This window comes from Strix aluco, chromosome 28 (assembly GCF_031877795.1).
Source record: "Strix aluco isolate bStrAlu1 chromosome 28, bStrAlu1.hap1, whole genome shotgun sequence".
NCBI lineage: Eukaryota > Metazoa > Chordata > Aves > Strigiformes > Strigidae > Strix > Strix aluco.
The window spans coordinates 7,096,973-7,119,402 of NC_133958.1; the positions used below are offsets into that span (position 1 = coordinate 7,096,973).

Here is a 22,430-nt window from a genome sequence, read left to right on the forward strand (position 1 = left end):
ACTCTGAAGCAGCATTTCTCACCACAGCAAATGCAGTCCCAAGTCTGAAGTACTCAAATACTTGCCTTGGAAAAGTAGCCAACGAGGTGACAGCCCTTGACATCATTCTGCGTCAGCACGTAGAAAAGAAATGGCTCCACGTCGTAATAGAGAGTCTTATGGTCCAGGAAGAGTTTGGCCAACAAGCACAAATTCTGGCAGTAGATAGTGCTGACATTGCCATCAACCTTACAGAGATGAGGAAAAGTTTTATCACTTCATTTGCTGTCATGCAAGGACATGCTTCATCTGGGTATCCCTGTATGTTTGAAATGTCTAACGTGAGAGGAAGACCTCTCTGTCTCAGGTAGCGTCTCAAAGGACTTAAACTTCCACAGCATAAAGGCTGTGGCCAGGTCACTGTTACATTCATTAGCTTAAGAGAGAACTTAAAATTCCTTTTCCTAAAAAGAAAAGGCATTTTTACAAAGCAAGCCTTCTCATATGTTTTATGGATAAGGTCAGCTTCCACTGCTCGCTTGTAGTTCTTCACTCTTAGCAACTGAATGCTTTAAGAATGAAGATCTTTAGGGCTATGGAAAACTTATCACATGATTGAGTGCTAAAGACCTTGTTTTACAGATAAAAGTGAGTGGCTTCCTTTTCTAACTTACCTCAAAGACTGAAATATTATTTTTTCTGTAAATTTCATTGGCTGGAGGATGAAACCAGCCACATTTTTTCATATGCTGTTGGAGAATAGTTCTGCTTTTCATATACTTTAGACAAAATTCACAAAGGTACAACTTGGGTAGTCTGTAAGCAAAGATAAAGAAAGATCAAAGACTGAAGATACAGACTTTTGTATAAAATTCCTTACTCCTGCGGATAGAGAACTCGATGAAAACAAACCCAGTATATACTGATCTTGTGTATGTGCTAATCAGACCAAAGGCACCTTACCATACTTAAAGTCATGGCACTTACTTATTCTGTAATGAATGCATGTTAAAAACAAGAAGTACTTAACTTAATGTAAAAGTAATTATGCAGGGCATTATGTCAGAAGAAATACATGCATAGATTAAAATCCTAGAAAAAGTAGCAAAAGACCCCCAGTTTTGCACAAGTGATGCTTCTCCCTTCCCTCCTTGTAACAGACAGCTGTATATACCCCCAAGCAATGGGTCACAACACCATCTCTCTGTTTGCTTTAAAACCACTCTACATACTACATTGACATGAACAAATTGAATGCAAGTGTCCTGATACTGTGGTGATGTAACTCCATTTACACACTCTAGCTTGGGCAGGAATGCTATTTTCAGTCACCTCAAATGACTTTAGCAGAGCTAGAATAATTCCTCATGACAGACCACATGCTCTTATTAAATGGCAGAATAAAGAGTTTTATTTAATTTTTTCTCTCTAGATATGGCCCTTAGATGTTATTCCTCTTTCTGAATCAAGTTAAAGATCAGGGAGTTTGCAGTTAGACAGTTTGCAAAGTTCGTAAGCAAGAGAACATCAAAACAAATATACATGCATCACAGCAGAACAATCTTTCAGATGCCAAACCACATAACATTCAACATTCTTCTTTAGCTGTGTTGAACTACATACAGCATAAAAACAATACATGAAAGTAATTCCTATGAAATTTCTATTTGTTTTTTTTCAACTCCCATAGATAGTATACAGCCATTTCTAATCAAATCACTTAATACACAGTTAACATCCTATTCCCTAAACGGATTTATTATTTTTTATCATGAAGAGTGCTGCAGTTGATTCACTGGAGGGAAGGGATGGCATCCAGAGAGACCCTGACAGGCTGGAGGAGTGTGCCCATATGAACTCTGTGAAGTTCAACAAGTCAAAGTGCAAGGTCCTGCACCTGGGTTGAGGCAATCCCCAGTATCAACACAGACTGAGGGATGAAGGGATTGAGAGCAGCGCTGTGGAGGAGGACTTGGAGATAGTGGTGGATGAAAAATTGCGCATGAGTCAGCAATGTGCACTTGCAGCCCAGACAGCCGATTGTATCCTGGGCTGCATCCAAAGCAGCGTGGACAGCATTTCGAGGCAGGCGATTCTCCCCCTCTACTCCACTCTCGCGAGACCCCACATAGAGTACTGTGTCCAGCTCTGAGGTCCTCAGTACAAGACACAGCCCTGTCAGAGTGAGTCCAGAGGACAGCCACAAAAATGATCCAAGGGCTGAAAGCACCTCTCCTGTGAGGACAGGCTGAGACAGTTGAGGTTGCTCAGCCTAGAGAGGAGAAGGCTCTGGGGAGACCTCACTGCAGCCTTTCAATATATAAAGGGGGCTTATAAGAAAGACTGAGAGAGGCTTTGTACTAGGGCATGTAGTGACAGGACATGGAGCAATGGTTTTAAACTGAAAGAGGGTAGATTTAGATTGGACAGAAGGAAGGTTTTTTATGATAAGGGTGGTGAGACACTGGAGCAGGTTGCCCAGAGAAACTGTGGATGCCCCGTCACTGGAAGTGTTCCAGGTCTGGCTGGACAGGGTTATGAGCAACCTGATCCAGTGAAAGATGTCCCTGCTCATGGCAGGGGGGGTTGGACTAGATGGTCTTTAAAGGTCCATTCCAACTCAAACCATTCTACGATACCACATGTGAAGAACCAATGTACTCTGAGAGTCAGATACTCTAATCACTTACATGCTTAAAAACAGCCCAGTATCAGGTCATTTAGCTGAGGCTGCTCCCTCCTCAGTGCGTGGAATATGTCAGTTCTTTGGGAATCCATTTAATCATATATTCCTGTGGCAGATTGAATGCTCACAGCATATGCAGATTGTTGCAGAGAGCTTATCAACTTTTTGACTCAGCCTAAAAAGACCTTAAGACATCTATTAACTACCATGAAAAGTATCTGAATTATGTGTACTTTGCTTCTGTCCTACATTCAGATAGAACCTTCTTAAGATTTTTACGCCTGCTGGAGTACAGCTTTCCCATAAATACTGAAGCAGAACAAAGGAGAAGAATGTTCAGTCATACCTCGAGTATTCCTGTGGATACGGGGAGGAGTACCAGGTCTGGATTTCATACTTGCCAAATTCAATGACAGAAGGGCATCGGACTTGTGGATCAGGAGGCCCAGTCACCCCTACTTTCTATGCAAAGGGAAAAAAAAAGTTTTCATGTATTTCCAAGTGAAAGACTTCCAAGCTGAATAAATTAAAAACATTCTTATCTACACAGTCCATACTGCGTGAACTCACAGAGAATTAGGAAGATGCAGATGTTGCTTTCTGACACTAAAAACTACTATCAGTCACACTTCAAGTGAACATGTGATTCACAAAAAGGAAGAATTAGTATGCATTGTTATACCACATACCTCCACTACCTCTCACGTTGTAGCTTTAAATACAAATTAGTACACAGCAAAATTTAACACAATCTTTTTCTAGTGTTTTGGGTTTGTTTAAATCTCTTTTACAGATTTGGTACTTACTGCCAGACACTGAAAATTTAACTTTACCTGCAGTGCTTGTTCCTGAATATCTCTAAACAGCTCCATGTCTTTTTCAGTTAAGACATCCTGGCTCCCAAAAAAACGCTCCTCATTTTCCTGTTTTCCATCCCAGCCATCCTGATTGTCTGTAAATGAGAGAGAAAACTGTCTTCACCTACATTTACAAAGGAGTACTTGCTTTTTAGTACAGCAACAACTATCTTCTGGCAGTATTCAGACACTGTGCCAAGTTTTTTTGATGGTATTTTTCTATTTAGATTTGGGACCACGAAGGAACAACCAGTTCTAGATTTGTGATCATGTAAGAAGTATTGTCATATATTTAACCAGGTCCAAAACTCACCAGTTAGGACATTCATAGTATCATAAAGGCATTTGTAACAATGAGACAGTTTTGGATAAATGGCTTACCGCTACGCCAGTTTCTCACAAACAAGGATCACAACTATTTAAATGCCGTATCTGGTGCAACCAAAATCAGGACACTTACGTTCATCACCCACGAAACACCCCTTCCACAAAAAAAGCAAACAAATCCCACAAGACACTTCACCTCACCCCCAAAGCATTGAGATACATTCTTGTTCTTTCAGCACCAGCCAGGCTAATGCACATAACTACTCTAAAGCTGTAAAACTTTTGTTATTGTGGAACAACACTGCTTGCTTAGGAACAATTCAAGCTATGAAACTATTCAACAAGACTGTAAAGATCTGAATACAGAGATTAAATCAAAGTCCAGTCATAGATTAAGGGTCTTAAAATAGAGAAGAAAACAAGGAAGACAGAACTGTGTTCAAAAGAAGGGATGCTCTTCAGCAAGAAGGTGCCAAACTGCACTAAGCAGGCTCCTCTATGGCTGAGAAAATTAAGAAACATTTGCATGCAAGCCTGTACCATAGATTGGAAACTCATGGGTCTGTCAGATAGTTTTAATTACCTGTTTCCCATTTCATACTTCTACCTTGCTATTCTTATTTTCATTAACCACTCCCTACATTACTTCTTTCAAATGTGACATTATTTAGCACATTAGCTAGGGCTATCTGCAAGCCCCTCATTACCAAAGGGCATTTTACCTCACAGTAATCATTTAATCCCGCATCAAACCTCGCCATCATATATAGAGGCAAAGGTCTCTAGAATCGCTTCTTCTTCCAACTGGTATTCTACCTCAATGCACCAAAGATAACTGCATTTGAGTGTTAACTTTCAGCTCAAAGTTTCCAGTCTTTAACAATTCTAGTCACTTCAACACACTAGCCTTTGAACATTTTCTTGGTGTATAGGATACTTACATTGGCAGGGTGAAAAATCTTTACCTGTGGGCCATTCTGAAGTGCTAGATTTCCTGGTACCCTTTTTCCTGATCCTATACTGCTGAGAATAGTCAACCACTTCCCCTCGAGCTTTTCGTCCATCAGGGGACGGAGTGAAGAATTTAGTAAGGCCATCTATAAGCCCTTTGGTTTTCTTGTTAAACTTCAAGGTGGTGCTGCCATCTCTGCAGAAGTCCAAGACATCTGTCTGCTCCAGGTATCCTCTTTCTGATGATGCTGACTGGCTGGACAGAGCGATCTTACGCTTCCGACCCCGACCAGGGCCAGTTCGAACTTTGCTGAAAGGGCCTTTTGATCTAAAGAATGAGAAGGCAAAAGACATGGTAAGGTGGCTTGTTTTGGGTTGCAAAGTGGACTACCATCTTCCCTACCTATTTATCAATCACACCGAAGCCAATCATGAACTGAAGAATTTAATAATAAAGGAGTATTCAAGAGCCTGTGTACCACAGAGGAGCCAGGTTTTTAAACGTCTCAGTAGAAGTACTGCACTATTTCTCTCCACACTGAACATTATGTGCAATTAATCTGTGTATAAACAACAGATTTTCACCAAATTCAATACAACATTAAATTTTAAAATCAGTAGCCAGAATGAATACATTGCAAAGAAGGTTGCAATTTATGTAGTCATTAAACATTTACACTTATCATTTGTTAAAGTTTTCGTACTGATAGGAAATAGTCATAAGAACTACACAGAAAGCTAATGCATGCAGGACACACACGTTAGCAAAGAACCTATACCACTGATGGTCATCCTAGCAGGAAACAGCGTTGATCTCCAACCAGCTGCCATCTTTCAGGCTGGAAATTTTAAAACTCTATTGAGATAACTGAGTAACTCTTCTCAGAGGGATTGCCATAGACCAACTGCTGTTTCAGGAAGCTAACTGTTTTAGCTACAATCTCTGCAACTACAGAGGATAGAAATAGACTGTTTTTTCCTAAAAAGACAAACTAAGCATCTGTGCATAATTTTGTGGATATATTTTGCAAGTTGAATGATAGAACAAAGGCAAAAAAATTGTGAATAAATAATGAAGTAAAAATTAAAGGAGAAAAAACAGCAGTAGCAGATAGCTAGCTTTCCTTTTGCCTCTCTGAATTATGTTGGGAGTTCTTCTACGCAAAGGTATCACACAGACTGAAAAAAAATTAGGATGTTTAAGAGACATTCCCTCTATGTCTTCCTAAGCATTAAACTTTGTAAGGTTTTTTCCCCAGAACATCCTTTGGTGCTATTGGTTAGGATCATGTGGTGGTTCAACTTTTTTTTTTTTTCCCAGCTGATCTGATGCTCAAAACAGAAGTTCTGTTCCTTCATTGTTTTGTCCCCTGCACAGTCAATAGTCCTGTATCACAACAAGCACTGCACAGCCATCTTAATTCAAGGAAATTGCTCTGGCTGAACAGTTATCCAAAGAATTCCCACCCACCCAAATCCAATTCCTTGACGACTGGCTGCCCCACAACCACCATCACAAGGCCACACAGTCTGTCCCAGCCCAGCAGAGTGCTCCACAAACGCAGAGACATGTGGAAGGGAAGCATAAAGGGGACGAATATTTTCTGGTAGCAGTGTCAGATTAAATTATACATCAAACAACCACCTCACATGCTTTATTGTTGATTTCTTAGTTACTCTAAACATTAGAAAGGGTTCTCCAGAAATGCAAAGCAAAACAATTATGCTGGAAGAAGCAGCCATCCAGCAAAACAGACTTGACACAAACAGCAAACTTAATCTATGACTACAAGGAATAGTTCAAAACTAAACAGTAAGTTATTACAAAGAGTCAAAAATTTAGGCAAAAAGCAGCACTGAGATTACTTCTAGTCTTTCACGGCACTCTTCAGAAATTCTGTATTAAATAATAATGAAAGACTGTTCATTGTAAAAGAAATCTCACAGATTAGACCAGACACTTCAGAAATACCTATTGCCCTATAGAATGTCACACCTTACTCCTCCTTATGGAGAGACTTACGTTGTATTTTGATTCTTTAACCTGTTTTTGGGACGTCCTATTGGGTTAGCATAGCGTCGTTTTATCTGTGCTGCCTTCTTGTGTAAAAGTTTTCTTCCTTTCTTCCGTGGCCGACATATTTGACATATCCACATACCTGTAAGACACAAATCCCCATCACTGAATGCAAGGGACATCTATATAGGACAAAAAAGGAGAATTACAGGCCCCAGGCCTTCCAACAGAAAGGGTAGGAACAGTACCAAAAGCTCCAATTATCACATACACATGCAAGAAAAATTATGAGTATGTTCCAGCAATCTAAACCCAAGTCCAGTTAATTTTCCACCCCACCCCCTCAGATATACTTCCCACAACCATGCAGGAAGTCTCTTTAATTCATAGCACATTATCAGAAAACCATAAAAGAGTAATACATTTAATTATCCCATATCCTGCTTACGACTACACAACTTCCAACTATCTTTTATAGGAAAATTTTATTCTAACTACCAAGGAAGAATCTTTCACAGATAACCTGCTTTCTGATGAAAAAGAAAAGTTGTTGTACTCCAGGATCCTCCACTGTCCAAATGGATACAACCTCAAAAACGTAGAAGTCCATCTCTTTCTTCTGTATAAGGCTATTCATTCAAATGTAAGTCAATCATTTTAATCTGCAAGGATCACTTCTATTCCCTCAAACCTTAAAGATTTTTTTCAAAACTCTTCAGAGATAGTAATGTACAGGAAACAGGAGACAGTGGAAAATCTGGATGTGAAGCTCTGTCCCTCCTCTACAGCATGAAAAACAATGCTGTAAAGGACAAGTTAAATGTAGCTAAAAGAGGACCAAATATGTAGAAGCACTTTCTACCCACTGATCTCTTCCAAAGCCATCTTAAATTACCCTTTTCATCACAAAGTCCTCACCTTTTGGCATCCTGGTAAGAGGGGGGTCACAACACTCCATGTGAAAGCCACGGTCACATGAGTCACAAAATAGCATGTTATCCTGTTGAAGACATACAAAGTTAATCTTTCTTTAGATGTGCATTAGCATCAAGCACAGTTTTCATCTACAGACATATCATGGTATTTCACAGGTCTCAGAAAGACTACCAGACTCAAACAAAAGCTGCAAATATTTGACTCTAGAATTATTTTACTTGTAGTTTAACAGAACAGCCACAAGACTGATATCCTCCTCATTCAGTCCATACCCTGCTGTACTCACAGCATTTTTGCCCTGATCTCGACAGGAACTGCATGTTTTGCACTCAATACACTGCCATCGCAAGGCTTTCACTCGAACTGTCAACTCTGGAGAGAACTTCAAACAGGACGGATGACCTATAGAAAAAGGAGAACATTATACCAGTAAAACCATTCCACTGCTGTTAATGCTCATGGATAGCTCACAGAGAGATTACTTTATCAATCATGTGTTCCCATGCAGAATTTTGGTTATCCAGATACTCCTATTTTTTAGGTGCTTCTATTCTTACCTACTTATAACACAAAAACAACATCCTGGATAGGAAGTGGCAGGCTCACATACAGAAGAACACCAAGATAGTTTTTCATAACTGAATTGCAAAACATGGAAAAACTGGTCATCATTACCACATTTTTAAAGAAAGCTCCAGGAGCCAAATGAACTATTTATGGTAGGTTAACTTAACTGTCTCCCCTCTGGGAGCACGAGATTCTGCTGAACAAACTGGATTATACGGCATAGATGCATACTTCTCATATGTACTGGTCAGGAGTAGTCACTATACTAGACTTCTGTTTTGAGCGGCCAGGTAATTATTAGATGCATACCCCTCACATGTATGGGTCAGTAGCAGTCACTATACCAAGCTCTTCTGTCTCAAGTGGATGGGTTATTACTAGCAGCACTGTAAATGGTCACCTACCACTGTTGCCACAGTCAGCACAAGAGATGAGCTCTTCAGGTTTCTTCTCTCGATTCTGCTCTTTTGTACCAAGGCAGAAACTGCAGATTGGAATTGGTTCAGCAACCGGCTGTGAGGAAAACAGACAATAAAAGCACTGAGTATATCAAGGGAGCAAATCATGATAAACAAAACCACACAAAACATTTATATCACATGTAAGCAGTATGTAATATACACTGTGTCTCACAGATTTTAGTTGGTTCTCACCACACAATACTGCATTAACTGTAACCTGAATAGAAGTTAGAACTTCAAAGACAAGAGACGTAATCCTGGGTACAAAGGAAAAGAGAATGGAATTCCAGGACTAGGGGGAACTTGGAAAAACAAGCTGGGAAAGAGGCCTATAAATTAATACATAACTAAATACAAAGTTAGAGAGAGTTGGTGCCTCAATTTGTCAACAAATGAATAAGCTATGAGGTGATGCAGTGGTGGAAAAAAGGCAGAGATGACCCCATAACACAGTAGTCTTAGAAATCCCCATCAAGTATCCAGAAAGCAACAGTGCAATCATCAAAAACAACTGCAATACATTACCTGGAATAAAATGTATTATAGAACAACTATACAACTATTAACATGGTTATGAAAAATGAAAAGAAAATTATCTTGTAAGAAGTTATGTGGGTATGCTGTTTAGCACCCTAAGGCAGCAGATGAAAAGGTTTGCTCTCTCTGAAAAAGTTCAGGGGGCTTAAACACCATGTAGGGAAAAAGATGTATTTAAGATGAGGCACAATGCTAGCAAAATAACAAATAGATATTAACTAGTCAACAATACATTTGGCCTGGAATATGCAGGAGGTTTTTAAACCAAAGGACTGACATTCTACAACAGCCTCCTCAAAAAGGTAACAAGTGCAGTAACTGATTGCTTTAAAGTGGCACTTGATCAACTAATGAGAGGGAAAAGATAGTCTTATCTCCAGTAATATTAAGGCTGGATTTCATAATCTAGCAAACTCTTTCTAATCCAATTCTGCATTTTCCAAGACAAGTCTGTGATTTATAGTTTCCAGAGCAAATATGTAAGCAAAATTAATTTAAAAAATAATTAAAATATGCTAAAATCACATTAAAAACACTGGAAACAAAAAAATGTTAGGTTATGGTAAGTTTTGAGACACATTCTTTATATAGCTGTATCACGTTACAGTTAATGATTTCACAAATACCTTTTTCAGAGTATATTATGCAGCTACACATGCACATACAGTTAATTATTGTATGGAAGCATATGCCAGAAGAACTTCAAGAAATCTTTACTCTGGCTAAGCCAAAGCAAAAGCTATATCCAGAACAGTTTCCTGCAGAGATCAAGTTGGTTTATATTACAGTAATATAGAAACTGGAATTTTCAAGCTGTATCTTTACTTTGGTGTACAGATCCAGTATACTTACAGACTGAGGTGTGTTCCTTAAAATATCCACTAGATGGAAACAATCAAAACATGTTAGGAAATTTCCTATTTCAAAATTAAGCCACACAATGTGAAATGACTACTTGGGAATGAAAGCCTAACATTCCTCATCCTGAACACAAGTGTTTATCTTAGCCTTTCGGTAAATCCCAGATGATGTTGAAGTGTAAACTAATACGAAATCACCTGCCTGTGAAATACATTCACAGGTTTAGTTAACTGCAGGATTCCAGTTTCTGCTCCTTTTGAGAAAGGGAGAAAATAAGACAATTATAGACAGTTATGCCAAGCATACAAATCGTTAATATCCAAGTGGGAGGGGGAAACTAGCATCTTCACTTCCACAGGAAGTTAGGAAGTATCTTTCCAGCCATAGTCACCATAGTAACGTTGGCTAAAATAGCTATGTAGAGATCCCCCATCCTCTTTATTAATAGAGAGAGGACCAACTGTACACAGATCGTTTTCTTTTTGTTCATGACTGGACCCTAGGTGCCAGACAGCTAGCTGCTCCCAGTCAGTATGAGGTTTACTGGGGAGAAAAACTGTTTTAAGGGTCTGTCAATGCTTTAACTTCTTTGGAATTAAGATTTCAGGAATTACATTTACCCTCCACCTTCTGAGAAACATTCACTTGTCTTCTTACCTTCAATCTCTTCTTCCTGAGGAATACTTACTACCTCTTGGAAAAAGTTATTATTAACTAACCTTCATCCTTCCTGTAAGGATAGTAACTGCTTCTTTTTTTGCTATTTTATTCATATTTAAATACTACACAAAGTAGATAAGCACCATTATTCCCATTTTCAGATAAGAAAACGCTCAGAGAAAATTCCTTGAGTAATGTCAACAAGCAGATCACCGTGAGAACTACAGAATGTAGTGATTCCTGTCTAGGCATCTGCTGGTCTTCTCCGAAAGAAATGCAGTATCTTGAGCCACCACAAAGTTGCAGTAAAAAGGTTTAGAATCCTTTAGAATCCAGTTTGGCATGTTCGTTCATTCTTTATATTTGGTCATATATTAGCTCAGTCAGTTAAAATAAAAATAAAATAAAAATTTACAAAACTCTTTAGCTTCTTTTAAATAAAGCAAATTGTAACTTCCACAATATTAAAAGTGCGGTTTTGCCAGAAATAGACTCAGCAAACATAATTTAACATCCCAGAATCATTCTTTTTCCTCTCAATTCAGTCTGAGGTTATGATAAAGTTGCATAGAGAATCTCAACTACGGTATAACAGTATTTCAGACAGAAGGTAAAAGAGGAACATTTGTTCTTTCTAATAGTTAAACTTTAATGGGACTGAACATTCAACAGCATCAATTTCCCTGGCTAAATCTTACTTTCTGACACAAACAATTTACTGATTTTTAACTCACAGTTAAGAGCCAATGTGACATTAAAGTTGCAGTATCAAATGCTGAGGTTTACATCTGGTATTAAAAAAAAGCAATGAAGCAGAGAAGAGGGGTTAAGACTGACAACCAAGCTCTGACAAAAACATTTATATTACTCTACACACTTCTGTTGCCTTTGAAGTTACCAATTCAAAGCATAAATAATTAAGTAAATGAAGATTGCCAAAAATACAAAAAGAAACCATGATCCAAAACCCCAGCACTTCCTTGCTCTGAATACAGAATAATCTCAGTGATACTGTAGTAGAACAGAACAAGCACAAAATGCTGTTTTTTCTTAATACAAAGGGATGATATACTTTCAGAACTGAAGTCTGTACCAAATTTCCATCTAAATTGCTTACGCGTCTCAAGAAAACATTTATGGCTTTAGTTCAAAGGGCTGTAAAATGATGAGTTAATTCAGAGACTTGACATAAGCCTAAAATGCCTACTCTGCAAACCTGGATATATAGAATCAAACTGCTGAAGATAAGTACTAAGAAGTGCTGTCAACATACAGTTATAATTAAATAACCAGAAGAATTTCATTTTCTATTGTATATGTAATCACAGTAGCACTTGGAGAGACTACTAATTCACAGAGAAGGGCTGTACCCCAACATTACAAGACAAACCAGGCAAATCATATTTGTGTTCAGAAAGTGAGAATTGATGTTTTTACCATCCCTTACAGATTACTTCAAGAATGTATTTGGTTTGACATCTGCAAGTGTAGTGAAATGGACTTAATTACACAGTCACACCTTATTAACTGTATTACTGAACTGCAATGTAACAACAGATATGACATTCACATTTTTGGCACCACTTAACACATAAACACCATTTGGTAATTATGACTGGGGGTATTTTGGGTTTTTTTAGAAATGAAGGAGAATAGCTTTACTACTTCTGAAGGAGTCTCATGCTACAGCTCCTGACAAAGCGATGTAGTTTGAAAAACTGAACCCCTCGCAAAGCACGAAGTATAAAAGGGGTTTTCTTCCCCTCTGGTCAACATCACAGCAGACACCATGTAATGAGATAGATCACATGAAATAGGACAAGAAGATTGGCAGATTTTTGCCAGTAGTATTAGGTATACATGAAAGATACAGTAAGAATTTACAAATTATTATTGGGCAGCAAGTAAGAAAAATAAAGAGAACAGAACAACCTACAAGAAGGGAAAGGGAGAAAGAAATGGCAACAGGCTCCTTGCAGGGAGCAGATGATAAAATTGTAAATGATGAAAAAAAAGGAATAAATATTTCTGATCTATTTTTGCTTTATACGTTTAAATATTAGACAAATACAAGAAGAATATAAAATAAAAATTCGTTTATTGAGACTATTATTAGGATTGTATGTCTAGCTTCAATATTCACATAACAGCAGGATAGGGAAATAGTTTTCAAAGAACAGACAATAAAATTATTTAAGAATAGATGACCTACAGGAATTAATATACTCAGGAATGACTGAGAAATGAATTGGACACTAAATGTAAGTATTTATACATGGAAGAACTATAAAACATGAATATAGAGCAACCTTTCTGACAAAGCAATAGCAGATGAACCAATTCCCCACAGTTAGATAGGCACAGTCTTAAATTATTATTTTCTATATGCAAATCAAGTAACAAAGATAAGAGAAATCCATAGCCAGCAGATGTATAGATAATAAGAATCTCTTTTAAATGTATTATGGGTAAAGAATCCCAAGCACAGCTTTTCTTACAAAACATCATGGAATTATTATTGAAAACATGAAGAAAGGCAGAAATAGTCAACAAATATTTGGGAAACAGCTACTGAGGTAATCCTACCACACGATGCCAATGAAATGCCCTCTTTGGCAACCTTAAGTAGTTCCCATTTAAAAATCCCCCCGAGTTACAGTTCATATGCCAACAGCTGATACTACTAAGACTTCCAGTCTTTATGATGTTTACTAAAAGATCTCTTTCTGTACATTTTCCTAAAGAACAACAATTAACAGCTTAGATGCATTAAATACATCTCTTCTGCCAATTCCTTCTTACCTGTTGGGAAACCTTGTGGCACTGAATGCTGCAGTTCTATATACTTATTAATCAAAGAACCGGGACAGTAAAAGGAATTTAAAAATTGACTGTTTAAATGCATTATAAAGAAATATTGTGCATTTAACCCTATTGTATACTTCAAGAATATTTACTACACCACATCAAAATTCACCTGTTGGTCCAAACTTTCATTTAAATTATATGTTAGCCTCTACCATGAGTACTGTTTGATATAGTTTTAGATGACTTACACATGCCCACACATATGAATCTCTTACCAAGTACGTGCAATTTATTCATACAAGAACAGACATTTCACAAGTGACAGCAGACATTTCTGGATACCAGTGATACTATTATCCACTGAAAGCATCAATCCATTCAATATCAATTGCATCTTCACATCTTGCTGGTCCAAATGCTGTGGTTAGTTTTTGTACAAGTAATTATAAAATATCAACTTGTTAAACTACATGCAGAGCACATCGGAATAGTTTTTGCAGCAGAGAGTAAGACTGATGGCAATTCACTCCTTTTGGCACAGAAAAGCCAGCAGCAATGAACAGCAATATCACCCACTACACTGTATAGGAACATGTAAGTGACATGTCAAGCAGTGTAATTTCTGGAAGCAGTCTGATCAAAGGTCTGACAGACTTCCAAGCTTAGAAAAGATTGTAGGCAGCTATGCCCCTTTGACCAATATTTATAGCTACCACCTTTCTCCTGATGGCAAAAACCACTAACGCCGCCACACCCCAAAAAGAGCACCCAGCAAACATCAATTCAACAGTGAAGGCTGCATTATTAGCATCAGTGAATGTTGTTGGGACCTCTGACTTTTTGATCCAAGAGACTACAGTATTTCTTTTCCTGGGAGGAAACTATACACACTTTGACCTACTGTTTCTTTTTATCTGTCTCAAACCCACCACTTTTTTTTTTTTTTTTTTTTGGTGCAAGCCCCTGTAAGAAACTGCCATGGTTCTTAGAAATCAAACCCTAGGAGTTAAATCACTTATATAATCTGACATGCTTTAAAGATGTCTAGTACATTAATGAGGCAGTTTGCCTTTGGGAAAAAAGATAAGACTACTATACCAGATTTATAAATTTATCTTTTATAAACATATCTTTATTCAATCAGTGGATTGCTGTCAGAATGAAAACTTCCTGAGCTTCAGTCCTACATTTTTTTAAATATGAAAAACACCTGCTACTCTCCAAGCCTTTTAGCTGAAGGTAGTTTTACCAGTACATCCTAAAGAACATGTCAACTTCCTTCTTCTTTAATTTGCTCCCTCACCTTCCATGAGAAAGGCCAGTACAGGAAGAGACACAGTGGGAAAAAAAAATCCAGAACTTTAAGCAAAAGTCCTTGGTTTTTGTTTAAAATAAGAAGTGCTCTACAAAGTTAATATTTTATAACGGACAGTTAGCAACATGGCAATCTCAGAGACGCTCCCTGACAAAAATCTGTCAGAGCATGAATTATGTAATCTACTAACCAAGGAATTATATTTTCCTTTGGAGCAAGAACTTACTCCAGGCAGCAGTACCCCAAAGTGTATTTGCTTTCTCCTGGTGAGCAAGGACACTTCCACCTTACCAACAATGGTGACAACAATAACCTCCACTTTTGATTTACTTGGATGTAAAAAGGAAACATTTCCCTTTCTCCAATTCTGGTATTAGAGTTCAATTTCAGCATGGCAGTTACACTGAAACAGAACAACTTCAATGTTTTCATTGTCATTTCAACTATTTTCATTCAGCTGTGTGTATGCATTACTACTAGATGTTAACTGGAATAAGTAAGGGAAGAATTATTTTTCTTTCATCTGTTTGACTTGAAGGGAAAACTTGAAGCAATTGTGCAATCCAGGGCAGCTGAACATTTTACTGAGGTGTTTTAGAATATTATTATAATGTAACAGCAACATGGCACTAAAGAACAGTGAGCATGAAAAAACAGGTACAACCAAGTGAGCTTGTGTCTGATATATTTCAGACTGCCATCCTGCTTCACTAAGAACAAGCCTCAAAATTACTTTCCTAGTCCACACTTTCACTTGCATGCTACACTGCATGTGTACTTGCAAGTCACCCAATAGCAAACTGCGGTTAACTATGCTTCTATTCACCTTGTACATGACACTATCCAACTTCACCTCCAAAATCCTCACGTAGCTGCAAAGTATATGACATTAGCCAGAAGAAACCTAATTTGTAGGAAAAAATGACCTACAAATAAAGTTCATTCAAGTAATCTAAGTAACCAAACTTTAGTGATACTCCCATGACTGCCACACAATGTTGCATCAAAGAGTCTTCTACAACTGCTTCACTAGTTGCAGTGCAATATACTTTGTTCTTGCATTAAAAAAAGCAGTACTACTACGGCCCCTGCAGACAAGTCATGGGGAATTTATTGTATTAATAGTTCACATCTGAACTGTTTCAGATTCAATGATAGCTTCCTATGATTACATACATTTCCAGCTGAGCTAGTTACAGAATGCTTTTATGACCATAATAGCTGCATATTCCTCATGAAACATTAGAAGACATGAACAGTTATATTTGTTATGGTTCTCCCTATCTCCTATTTTTCTATAGGTTACTGACTAGCAAATCTTAGCAGTGAATTTCATTAGCTGTCTTGCAATTGATTTTTTTTCTTGAATATAAATACTTTGCTGCAAACAGGAGCAGTAAGTGTATACCATTTCACTGAAAAAAATTCCCCAAACACAGCTGGCCTTATCTAACAGTGGCTATAACATCTGTGAAAGCAAAGTTGGAACATTCATACAACTTTTCAGGGAAAGAAGTAAACTATTTCATGTATCGTCTGCAGGAAATACATGAGCAATTCATTTAATCAAAGAGGATTTTATAGAACCTCTGTACAGCCAACAGTCTAAGGTTGTCTTTCTTATATCGTCTAGCCAGTATTTGTGCACACCCCGTTCATCCCCACAGTCCTTCAAATTTGGATGTCCACACATAAACAGCCTAGCTTTGGCAGAACCAGATCAAAGACTATCTTTCATAGCTTCAATGTTTCCTGTATTTACCACCTCTGACAGACTGCAAACAAACACTTAACCACACTTAAAAAACAAATCAGCTAGAGTTTGGGGAACTAAAGAATAAGATTCTACTAGAATTCAAAACGTTTTAGAATAATTTAATGAATTGGAATAACTTTGAATGTGGAGATCAGGCCACTCCTCCAAAGCTTCTGTGTGAGACTGTGTTATGCTAAGTATGGGGAGATTTCAGTGCTGCTGTGTTTGTTCAGCAAAGAACATCCTGGCAAGTGAAAAACGCAAGCACACAATGAAAGATTCGTGAAAACAAGACTGGAAGCAGCCAGCTCAGTTTCATACTGAAAATTTTTGGCAGACATTCAACTCCTTCTGCTGTTTTTCTCGCAAGCACATCTATCTGTGTGATGTCACCAGATTCAGCGAGGGAGCCTGAACAAATTGGACTGACAGTGTCTTACAGCCTGCCAGCGTCTCAGCACATGTTGTTACTATACAAAGGATGTCTAGAAACCAAACGCGCTCTACAGATTTCACAGACTGTATCCCCTCCTAAAGGCAACTACAGGGAAGTGCCTATGGAGAAGGGCGGGGGGGGGGGGGGGGAGCGCGGCGCGGAATTTTAAAATCTCAGTTTTGGACAATCCATCTGCTTTACAGTCATCTCAATTCAGAAAGTGAGGCAGAAAAATGCCTCAAAACTCACAGCCAACTCTGTAGCCCACAGTGACACAGTGATCACCGTCAGTAACCTGAATGCACTTTTCTTCCTGCAGATATTTTAATACCATCAGAAACTCACTGGATACCAGGACTGTCTCTTCCCCATCATCACACATCTGCCTGTAGTAGTCATTGTGGTTAGAATCGAGGAGGTGTAAAATTAAAGCTAGTGTAAAAGAAACACATACATTCACACCAACTTTTTTTTAGGGTTTTTTTGCTTTGCTCTTTAAGACATCCTGAATGTGAGCCCTCCACAGAGAGAATCCACCACAATTAGGATTTACAGAACCACCCCCACCACAGTACATTTGTTTCTTAGCTAGGAAGTTATGATCCGGGAGCACTGATAGACAGCTTCTGAGAATTCATGCTAGGTAATGTTTTTTTGTGTGTCTGTTTTTAAACAAGAGACAAACCATTACTCCTCACTTCAAATAGCCCATGCTGTTGCAAAGATCTGCCTCAAATGCTGAAGCTACTGGAAAGAGCAGATGAACCAGAAAAGCCAGAGGGGAAGTACAACCTACACCACGTGAAGAAAATGATTTCAAACATGAAGAAACATGTTTCAGTGAGTGAGTGGGGCATCACAAAGCCTAGATACCATGCCTTTTGGACCAGTGGCTAGGGAAGAAAATTGCTTCAGTTCCATGCCTCAATAAAACCAGAACTAATGAATTTTATATTACCAAAGTAATTTTTGTTTGTATATAGGGAAAACAGCGTAATTTGGGAAATACTATTCAGTAGCATCAACTTGTGGCAGCAAGGGGTTCAGGCTTTTTAACCTGGTGAATGACTCACCCTTCTGTTTCTACCTGAGTTATCAAATCATAATTCTTAACACTCTCTCCAGAGAGTATGGTGAAGAAAAAATACAAAACAACTGAAAGTAAAAATGGAAATTCCTTAAGATACTCTTTATGTTCAAGAAAACACTGCTAAATATATTGTAATAGACACATGAAAAACTATTACAATAACACACATATGTTTGCCTGTGTCAATGGATATTTTGTCTCCAATTCACTTAGTTGAGTCTCACTCGAAAGAAAGAGGCATATTTATATGGCAGAATGATGGCCTAAAACATGAGGCTACATTAAAACAAGGGTAAGGGAGAAAAGATAAAGAGTATACAGAAGAAAGGACAAGCATGAAATACATACCTGTTCCTAACAGAAACATAAAAGTGTCATTTAAAAAGAAAAATCAAAGGACATTCAAAATAAGTGCTGCGGTTCCAGGAAGGACTCTTACAACAGAAAGAACATCTGAAATGCTGCTACAAGTGCAAAGTGAAGTGTGAAGGTTAGTAGTTTATATACTACTGCAGTACATACAGGCTGAATTCTATGCAGTTGTTATGACATCTGGAGACCTACAAAAAAAAGCAACACAGATACTACTTGGGACTGACATTCAAACTGAAGAAACTGCCTTACTATTAGACATGCACAAGATAAGAACTTTACAGAATGACAACTGGAAATATTTAGACAGTCAACTGTTAAATAACCTTCCCAGAGCTAACAAGTCCCCTAATCAGAGGATTAAAACAATTCAAGATTTGTACGTCACAATCAGAATCACATGCCAAGACTTCCTGCCTGCAAACTGGGGGTTGGGGGGGTGGGCAGGAGGGAAGGGAGTCTCAAATCTCTTTATTTGCAGTATAAAGAAACCCTCTTCATTTGACACTGATTCAGGAACCTGGCAGTTCAAGTTACTGAAGCTATATCCTGTAAGCTCTCTTCTATACTTTGTGCAGCTTCCTAATTTTCAAGAAAATAAAGGATGCTGTCTTTGAAGTAAAATATGATTCTATAACTCCATAACAATTTAGACAAAAAAAATGTTTCTAAAAAGTCATAGACTTCCACAGCTACAAAGTCAAAACACACCCCTCAAATTAACAGTAAACTACTATCTTAACTCCTCCCATTGAAAACAGTTTGCTTTCCATGATACTTCGGTCTTCAGAAAAAAAAGAAAAGGAACTTCAATATTGACTTTGATTTCTAAAAATAACAAATTATTTTGGGGAAGAGACTTCTGTAAACACCCAAGTAACTTCTGTCCATATAGGTAATTACTCCATGTTTAAGTACTGCTTTACTTTCACATTAGCTGCATCCTTAAAAGAAGGGAAAATACTTGTTAGAAAACAAACATGAATGAACAAAAAGATTTAACACAATGCAGGGGCCCACATAAACATGGTAATGGAGAAAGCACAAAAGGAACTGTGGATGAGAACTGAGTGCACATTAAAAACACCTGATACAAGGCTGCTATTTGTAGTTTACTCAGGATACCCACACAAGTGCAACTACAGGACTAAATTCTACTTATTTTTTGAAGCTCTACCACCTTGAATGTGAGATATGAGAGAAAAAAAGAAAATAAACATTCTGCATATGATTCTTCACTATCAAAATCCACTGCTCAGTGTAACACTCTTGAAGGTAAGATTTAACAGAAGTCCCATGTTCTTGACCCACAGTCCTCTCACAGCACTATTCTTCTCCACGCCCTTTGCGGTCTGCACAAGCATAGATCATTCCCACATGAGCAGCCTCATACAGCAAGCATGGCAAAAACCCAGACAGGTGCAGACAAAACCTTTTCCAAACAACTCTGCTGCTGAGAGACTGCCCATACAAAGGTACCCTGAATTTGCAAAGCCAGGTGAAGCCTGTGTTGAAGGCACTCAGTCACTGTATGTTTATGGATGTATATTTTAAAAAAATAATAAAAATTGGTAGCAGCACAAAGCAAGTGCATCTACTTTTTCCTGAGATCATGCTAAAGATTCTGCATGCACCTTAATGATTAGCAGTTTCTGAATCTTAGTCATTGTAACACTGAGCAGCAGAATTATCCTTTCCTTCCACACACAAGGAATTCACTATGAGTCCAGACAAGTTCAGAGATCCAGCGCTCCAATCAAAACACCTCATTACTAAATATCCAGGATTGAATCTCAAAGACTGAGGAGAAACCTAATGCCTGGGAGAGGCTGTATATTGTTGAAGAATTTTAAATGAAGTCAAATTTACACACACATATAAAAGCTGTATCCATCACCAACTTTTCTGGACTTTTAAGATTAGATGGGACAGTTTAACAGAAATGGGGAGAAATGCATAGAAATGGTAATTTGCTTTATAATTCAGAACACCTTTAGTTCTGATGTAATTTCCATTTTACATATGAATAAATGGAGACAGAATGGTGACTCAACTTGCTGATGAAGATTTAAAAGCAAATATTCCAGAAAAGGAAGAGCTCCGTTCTCATATTTTTAATAATACTTGTGCAGGCCTTTAGCTGTATACCAAGATCCATAATTTGTTCTATCCAATTTTCATAAATACAGTGAACTGATAGAGGTATTGATAATCAGAAGTTTTAATAATTCACAGGTCTTCATAGAAACATGCTTGAAAGATCCAGTATTTTCAACCCAGAATTCACTGTTCATGGATGGCTCCACAGACTGATTAACTGGCCTTCAAAAGTAACTCAAAACAAGCAAATATATTATTAATGGGATTCTGTCTGCTACGCAGGGGCCATTCTTTCTGGACACCCTTCTCCCTCCTTTCTTTTTAATCTGACTGCGAGTCCAGATTTACTACAATAGCGGTAACATTGAAAAGACTGCCAGACTGTTGGACAATGAAACAAGCAATGAGCTACAATTTCTCATCCAATGTCTGAAGCAGTACTAATAGCTGTTCCAAGGAAAGGTGTTCACACAGTCAGAAAAAATTGGTGAGGACAGAAAAATAAGTCAGATTTACACAACAAATAAAGAGAAAAGCCAAATAGGTGGAACGACGACTAACATGACTTATAACTCATTAGGATAAATTTACTTTGAAACCCTTTAACGAGGCAAGTAGGAGTAAAACCTATCTATCCACCTACTCCACAGAGGACAGACGTAAAAAGACTCAGCAGTCTGTCACACAGGATTTGTTTGCCAGATTTTCTGTTGATTGCATGTTTGTACTTATTTTAAGAACATGGAACCTATCTTTCAACTAAAATGACATTACTTCATTTAATATTTATACCTTTTTAACTGGTTTTCCTACCACCACTATGACTTTATAAGATAAAACTGCTGTGAGACTAGAGGAAGGGCAGGGACAGAATTATCTGCCCTCATTCTCTCTGCTGTTTCTTCCCTTGCTACATAACAAATCTAACACTGGAATCAAGCTGCTGTTTATTTAGCAATGTTCTCCATCATCCACCCTCCTCCCTGTCTGACAATACTTTAAAGCTGTGTAGTAAATAAGGTTCCTTTATTAACCAAACTTCAGAGATGTGTCATTCCATATCTGTCAACAATCCCCAGGGCAGAAAGGACTAACAACATGGATCCAAACCAACATACTGGACTAGTCTCCTCCTTTTAAAGCACCTATCCTATACTCAGCTTCTGCTGAAACTGTGTCAAGAGAATGCCGTTAAAAACACTTCCTCCACAGTAGCACCCCACTGACGTTGGTACTCATCACAACATCTGATGTCTTCCCACAGTCACAAACTTTGCCTTCAAGATACCATTTCTCTAAATACTGCCAGAGCCCCTCTTGGTACTATTCCACACCATTTCACCCTGAATGCACTGTCTCATAGCATCCATTCATAGCTGTCCATGACAGTAACATTTCTGACATGCTCACACTTACTCTATTAACTAAGAGCTACTTCACCTGTTCACTGAGTGCATCAAGTCAAAGTAATTTTTTAGCACTTGAGTTTCCAAAGTTACACAGAGTACAGATGGAGGCCATCTGTTATCAACCATGATTTTTTTTAGATAGAACTACAGCCTTCTCTTCCACACAACCCACTGAAAGAGAATGAATCCTAATCCTCCTCCAGCTGGGAGCCAAAACTTGAAGAGCACCCTTGGAGAGCAAAATGTAATTACAATGCTCTGGTTGCAGATCATTTATGTACTCCACCCAAAACAAACCAATCCAC

The 22,430-nt window shown here is 38.1% G+C and overlaps 1 protein-coding gene across 3 annotated transcripts in view; it reads right to left on the reverse strand.

Moving 5' to 3' along the window:
- Nucleotides 1–22,430, reverse strand: part of KAT6A (lysine acetyltransferase 6A) — a 48,710-nt gene that overhangs the window by 16,831 nt on the left and 9,449 nt on the right. For 2 of the 3 annotated variants that reach the window (XM_074808331.1, XM_074808334.1), the window contains 9 exons: nucleotides 8,725–8,833; nucleotides 8,040–8,155; nucleotides 7,736–7,817; nucleotides 6,824–6,959; nucleotides 4,791–5,128; nucleotides 3,499–3,617; nucleotides 3,012–3,127; nucleotides 654–795; nucleotides 66–227 (listed from right to left, as the gene is read on the reverse strand). In XM_074808331.1, coding sequence (XP_074664432.1) covers nucleotides 66–227; nucleotides 654–795; nucleotides 3,012–3,127; nucleotides 3,499–3,617; nucleotides 4,791–5,128; nucleotides 6,824–6,959; nucleotides 7,736–7,817; nucleotides 8,040–8,155; nucleotides 8,725–8,833 — 1,320 coding nt within the window. The remainder of the gene's footprint in view (nucleotides 1–65; nucleotides 228–653; nucleotides 796–3,011; nucleotides 3,128–3,498; nucleotides 3,618–4,790; nucleotides 5,129–6,823; nucleotides 6,960–7,735; nucleotides 7,818–8,039; nucleotides 8,156–8,724; nucleotides 8,834–22,430) is intronic. The other variant, XM_074808332.1, reaches the window with a different exon arrangement.